Below are 6650 nucleotides of genomic sequence, written 5' to 3'. Positions count from 1 at the left end.
GTCACGAACCGCCCCCACGGGGCTACGTTTTCCTTTTCGATTCGGACCACTGCCTTGTACGTTCACCCCTTGTTCTCTATTCGGCGTGGTTTCCCCTTGTTTGCACACGGACAACAGCTCCCCTTGTTTCTCTCTTCGCTATTGTCCTACGGCCTTGTACTCGGTGCCCATGGCAACGCCATTGTCCCCTTAGCGCCCATTGTTCGTTCCTCGTATATAGCTGGATCCCTTGCTACCTGGAGACTCTAGTTTCGACCTCTTGTCTCCAGGTAAGCCATCGTGTATTTCGCTCTGTAGATACTTCGCTCAATACACATCTTGTCTCCAGTCCTGCCTGTTGAGCTCCGCTCCAGTCTCACTGCGATCAGAGCTCGTCGGCGCTCCTGCCTGCCTCGCTCGTCTCCACTTACTCGCTCGACAGTCAGTCGTAACAGGAGACGGCTCCGCGTTGGTAGTGCTCCCCCACTGCAGCTTGGAGGTTGCTGGGTGGAGAATGACTAGAAAGCTGAGCTATGATATGGTCCTGTATTGCCTAGCGAAAGGTCTCCTCCTGCTCCGGAGTCGCCGGCTCAACGGTGAGATCGTAGCCTCGCTCCGCATCCGTGATGTGAGCGAACCCATCTATAAAAACCACCTTTGCAAATTACACCTATTTAGTACAAATTAGCTCTTAATAGACACAGTAGGTGGATAGTGAAAAATAGTGCAAAATCGAGAGGTCCCCAAAAATAATTGCACTATTTTGCACTAATAATGCAAATTAGTGCAAAGTAGCACTATAGTAGACGGAAATAGTGCTACAGTAGACGGAAATAGTGCTATAGTAGATGTTGATAGTAGTGGATAGAGTGGGTCTATGATCTCTGATTGGTGTAGAAATGCTTTATATGACCTCAAAACCATCTGTTTATAAGCCCCAGATGCATTTAAAGTGCTGGAAAAAATATATCAAAACAATGTCCTCAGCCAGTCTTGAACCCTTGACCTCACTTTCACATGACACCTATTCCGAGATGGTGCTCTATACCACTGCACCACCAGAGCATATATACATTTTATTCACAGGTATTTTATATATCAATTTCTGCTAGACTCGAACAAAGTGGTGACACCTCACTTTGAAATTCATCTGCTGGGGCTTGCATATGTGTAATGTCTGGGACTATATATATAATATGGAGTGTGCTATAGAGTATGCTTCATGATATAAATGCTATGCTGGCAGCCTAATCCTATACATTATAACAAGTTCTGTGTTGAGTTGTGCTCTCAAATATAAGTCAGCTATCATGATGATTTTGCAGCTATAGAGGTGTGTAATGCTTGAGTTGAGAACTATGAGCTATAAAGAAAGGACTGTCATCTTATTTGAGTCTCCCCTAGATGAGTAGTGCTAAAATAGCGCAAAATAGTACTACAGTAGTGCAAAATAGCGAAAATTAGAGGATCACATTTGCAGTAGTGCTATTGTAGTATCATGTTAGCACTACACGGCACTATAGAAAAAGTGATAGTGAAGAGTAGTTATAACTAGTACCAAGTATACTAATTAGTGCTTAGTTGCACTACTGAAGAAGTGCATCTGAATAGTAGCTCTAATGTAGATGTTATCTCTGCTAACACTCGCTAATATAGATGAGATTATCTGAATAGCGATAATTAGTGTCAATTCGCAAAGGCTGATTTTCCAGATGCCTCCAGAAGAACTGGCAGAACAGCTCCAAGTGCTTCAGAATGTTGAAGCGCTCGGAGACAACAGGCATGTTCAATTCTTGTCGCTCGCTCATTTCCTCGCGCGCCTACCGGGCGTCTGCCTACAGGTCAGATCAAGCGCCTGTAGCACAGCGAGCAGAGGTGCGCAGGCAGCGGGTGCAACACGACCGCATGAGGGTCGCGAGCTGGGACGGAGGAGCGACGCGAAAGCTTAACGATTTGAAAGATTGAGAGCTCCATGACTCGAGACGCGGAGTCGTCCCGCAAGGTTTTGAGTCCAATTGCCATCAGGCTTACAGTGGCAACCCCAGGAGGCCAGTGAACCGTGTCATGCCGAATCTGGTTCCGATTTGGGCGCATTGTGTACAATTATTCTCGGTCAACAAGTCTATAACGTTCTGCCGACGTCTCCATCCACTTTCTGGACAGATTTTCTGGGCATAACAAACCTAGCATAGGACGAAAACGTCGATCTCGCTGCACCCGCTGCCTGTGCGGCTGTGCTACAGGCGCTTGATCTGACCTTGAATCCAGGTAGGCAGACGCCCGGTAGGCGCGCGAGGAAATGAGCGAGCGACAAGAATTGAACACGCCTAACGGCGCCCGCTCTATCCCATCGAATGAAGCGGATCCATTTCCCAGACACAGAAGGTGAAGTAGTGGCGCCTATGTTGGCGCTTTGCACTGAGCCTCTGTAGCGTACGCGACATTCTGGCCCAGGTTATGGCGCACTTTATCTGCTTGGGTAGGAGACGTGTCGTGGTAGTCGTGTTGATCCACAACTTGAAGGACTCATGTCCTCCTTCCCCCAGTTTTCCCTCGTCCACGAGGTCCCGGAAGAAGTCCTGAGATGTACTCGATTTGACTTCGAAGTGCAGAGCGGAGAAGCCCATGTCAGAATACTTATCCGTAGGGTTCTTGACCCCGCTCTTGATTTTGTCGAGATGGGTGTTATGATATACGCAGATATCTGGCTTCACGCCTCCTCCAATAGGATCAGATTCATCGGCGTAACAGGACGTATCCTGGAAGGTGAATCCAGGGCAGCGAGTCGTCTCCGACCCGCCTTCGCATTTGAACGTCTAGCGGATGGTAGCACTAAGAGGAGGTCGTGTAGTCGACCGCAAGGCAGTTGACCAGCAGGTGAGTAAGTTCCCAGGTCACAGATTGCCTTGCAGGGAGTATTTCGGCAACAATAATCGAATGCCAGTCACGGTCCCTGGGCCGCTCACGCGCATGTCATGGCCGTGCAAATGAAGAGTCGGAGGTCCAAAGGAGCATACTGTCGGAAGCCAGAGAGCGAATCTGTGCCAGGCTGAGAGACATTCCGTCGAGGGAGTATGTGTCTCTCACCAAGTATGCGATCATCTCGCGTGTACCTACACTTGTCCACACAAGTTATTCACTAAGGGGGGCTACTTGTACCGTCCTCCGCGTTTCCACGACACTCTGACTGGCCCGGAGGGGTCCTCCAATTTTGGCCCTTTTGGCTATGTCTGGAAAGGGCAGTGAAGCGGCGAGACAAACCGAAGAGCGCTAACAAGCGACAAGGCTGGCCAACACTGTCATTCTTACGACGTGAAGAGCTGGGTACCAATTACTCAGACATGGCATTTGAGTAGTTCTTGTGCTACCCGCGGCTCAGTGTATGTGATTGGAAATTGCATGATGGGCTCTAGGACAGAGGCGACTTCACTGCGTCCTTCGAAAGTGACCCGAATGACAGCTCATCTACGTTTGATGTAAACGAGTGTGATCATATGTGACCGGGATAACCGGGCTTCTAACAACAATACAGATAAATACAAGAATATTCGCCACCAAAGATACGAATTTGTACAACCCCTCTGGTTCCTGCTAAGCCGCCGGGGCTCACTTCGAAGAGGTATGATTCCGGGGTGTCTGCTCCCGATAGGCCCTTTAGAGGGTCAACATCGAGCTCAGTTTACGTTCATTAGCTCCCTGTGGGCTTCGTACACCGATACAGCATCCGGGAAGCGCGGTTCGAACCGGTGCTTGAAGTATTGAGGCCGGCTGCAGAAGGTATATATCATCAGCTTTGATGTATTCCGAAGGCACACCTGATCATGCGTGTACTTACACGACCAAGCCAAGATCGATGCCCTTCTCGGTACATTCGATCTCCTTGCCATCGGGGCCCAAAGGAGGCTTGATGTTGAACATCCAAAGAAGATACGCAATGCTGATAAAGAGTGAGTTCCGCGCTACGTGACGACCGACGCAAATCCTAAACAGTCGACCGTCAGCAAAACCACGTTGACGCGCAACGAGTCCGCCATACCTGCGGCCAAATCCGAAGGTGACGTGACCCTCCTCCTTCGTGTCCAAGTGTGAAGGTGCCAGTTTACCGTCAGGACCAATGTGTCTCTCAGGCACGTATTGGTCGGCATCGAGACCCCACATGTCCGGATCACGGTTAATCGCCCTGCGAAAAGACGGTCAGCCCATGGCTCAGAGCGAACGACATCGTTGCGATGTGCCTGCATACCAGATATTCGGGATACAGATCGTCCCTTTCGGAATGAAGTAACCCTCATAGACGTCATCCTGGGTAGTCACACGGGAACGACCTCAGTAAGATACTACATGGGACAATAATCAAATGACGGACCTCCGTCGAGACATGCTGCATTCCTACGAAATATTGTGAGACGAGGTCTGGCACATATCTACCAAATGGACGCTTACCGAGCGGGCCGACTGGATGCCAGCGAAGTGTCTCCTTGATGATGGCTCGGATGTAGACCAAGTTTTCGAAGTCTTCGAAAGAAGGCAGACGACTGCGGCCGACGATTGCATCTAACTCTGCCTGGGCTTTCCGTTGTACATCGGGGTACAAAACCATAGCTAGCATGAACCAAGTCAATGTGCCCGACATCTGTAAACGAAATCGTCAGGTTACCGAGGACACGAGAGAACTAGGAGACAGACGCACAGTCTCAAAGGCCGCAGAGCTTATAGGTATGGAGATTGAGTAAATGCAGCTGGGACGTATACTTCGAGAAAAGAGCCTACATCGTTGCGACCAGCCACGAGGTTTCCTTGTCACTGAGACCGTATTTGATCTGTTTCTCGACCATGGACGCGGAGAAGCTCGGGCGAGTGTCGCCATCCAACTGATGCATTGATGTAGTGAGAGAACCGCAGGAGAGCGTGAGTAGAGTCAACGTACCACTCGAAGCTTCACATCATTGTAGAGTCCTGAAAAAAGCTTGGAGAAACGGGGCGCCCACTCCGCAGCCTCTCTCTTCCAAGGAGCCAACGATGCGGGAAGGGCATTGACCCAGGGGAAGAATTCGACGACATATCCATCTACGTAACCTGCGCGCACGATCTTCTTGGTGAAGTTATGGAGCGTGTGCATAGACGGATCGGCGACGTTCTTCAGCGGTTCCCTGTCATATGCGACCGCGAGAATGGTCGACCCGGCCATTCTGCGATGTTTTTTAGAACGAGCGCAACCCGATATACGCAAGCCGTAACTCTCACCTCTCAAGATGGTCTTCCCAATCGTTCGGGGCGGTGAGCATGTCTTTGAGGAGAATCGTTGCCTCGAGGGTCTGGGTCGGATGGTAGTCGTGCACAACACCACGGTGTAGAGCCTCGTGGGCAGCACGACGCATCCGCCGCCACCTGTGTGCCAGAGGTGAACAGATCATTCGACGTCACATCAAATGAGATGGCATACAAGTCGCTATAGCCTTGGAAGACGAAGAAGAGCCCTTCCGTCAGCAGCGTGCGCGCGACGATGAACTTCGGGCGGGAGGAATATATCGCAGCCCTCCTGTCTAGCAAGTCGGCTGCCACCTTCAGGGTGTTCAAAACGACGACATTCTGTCCAGCAAGGTTGAGGTACACGATAGGACCTGTCCGCAACAAGTTGAGCTTGGAGTGCCGAAGCTGGTATCAGAGCCTCGTCCAACGTACCGTAAACCTCCTTATAATCCGCGAACTGGAACCAAGCATCGGGAGTGAGTTGGTGAAGGTTGCCAATGAGGGGAAGGCCACGGGGTCCAGGAGGGTACTTCAGGTTCGACGGGGACCGACGGCGCAGCACCGCGAACACTGCGAGACCGCATATGACCAGCGCGAGCCGCCCCACCAAAGTGGAGGGCACGAGGTGGGGCAGGGAAGAGAGAGTGGTGGGCAGGTAACTGGCCATAGCAGGGATTCGGCTTGGCGATGCAAAGGAGCGACGGGAGCGACGACCGTATATAGCGGGAGTACAACGCGGGTCAGTCGGCGACGAAGCAACCTGGGGAGCAGAGGTACGTACGACATATGTATAGCCTTGGCATCAGTTATGTCTAACATCATTGCAGCCCTCGCAGAACTTCCGATATGATACACCGCTTCAACCATGCGCAAAACAGTCCTATCTCGGAACTTCGTGACACTGATCGTAAGGGGCAGGAAAGCTCACAGCATGACACGCCGGGCAAATGGGTATAGTTCAAGCAGGGAAGTTTTGCCGAATTGTTGGGCCACGCAGCTTGTCGATAGCGAATCCCACTGGTCATCGAAGATCTCTTTGTTTCCTAGGAATGCTTTGGTACGTTGCGTGGCGCGGAAGTGTCGCAAACATTTCCTCACCTGGACCTTCCTGTTCCGCCCGCCGTGTGAGAAGCCGACTGTGGCATGTGCGTTCCGATCGCATCTGAGGACGATACGGTGTAAGGGAGCATGGGGGGCTTACTTACGGTACATGGCACTGTAGATCCTGGTGATGCGCCCGTTGGTTTAGCGGGCCTTGCCTTGGGCGGGTGCTCTTTGGAAGGTCCATGGTGTTCGGACGGTACCTGGGCCATCTCTTCGTATGCTCCTACAGATCGGGCCAATCATACTTCTCAATCACAGTCGTGATGGGCAGATCTTAACCACTTTCTGGGTGCTGCGATTGGGGTTCAGCCCCATTG

At 51.3% G+C, this 6650-nt stretch overlaps 1 protein-coding gene across 1 annotated transcript; it reads right to left on the bottom strand.

Annotated features, from left to right (window-relative positions):
* Positions 1–3653: 3653 nt before the first annotated feature.
* Positions 3654–5896, bottom strand: DICSQDRAFT_168992 (cytochrome P450; the record flags this gene model as incomplete). The annotated part of the gene is made up of 12 exons (XM_007364611.1): positions 3654–3747; positions 3815–3961; positions 4016–4159; positions 4223–4281; positions 4346–4368; positions 4423–4612; positions 4670–4688; positions 4750–4850; positions 4907–5168; positions 5224–5367; positions 5423–5600; positions 5662–5896. 12 exons carry the CDS (start codon positions 5894–5896, stop codon positions 3654–3656), a joined length of 1596 nt encoding a protein of 531 aa, XP_007364673.1.
* Positions 5897–6650: the final 754 nt, after the last annotated feature.

The sequence above is a fragment of the Dichomitus squalens genome (assembly GCF_000275845.1).
Source record: "Dichomitus squalens LYAD-421 SS1 unplaced genomic scaffold DICSQscaffold_9, whole genome shotgun sequence".
Classification (NCBI taxonomy): Eukaryota; Fungi; Basidiomycota; class Agaricomycetes; order Polyporales; family Polyporaceae; genus Dichomitus; species Dichomitus squalens.
The sequence above is the reverse complement of the archived record's forward strand: the minus strand, read 5'-3'. Positions and strand labels throughout refer to the sequence as shown.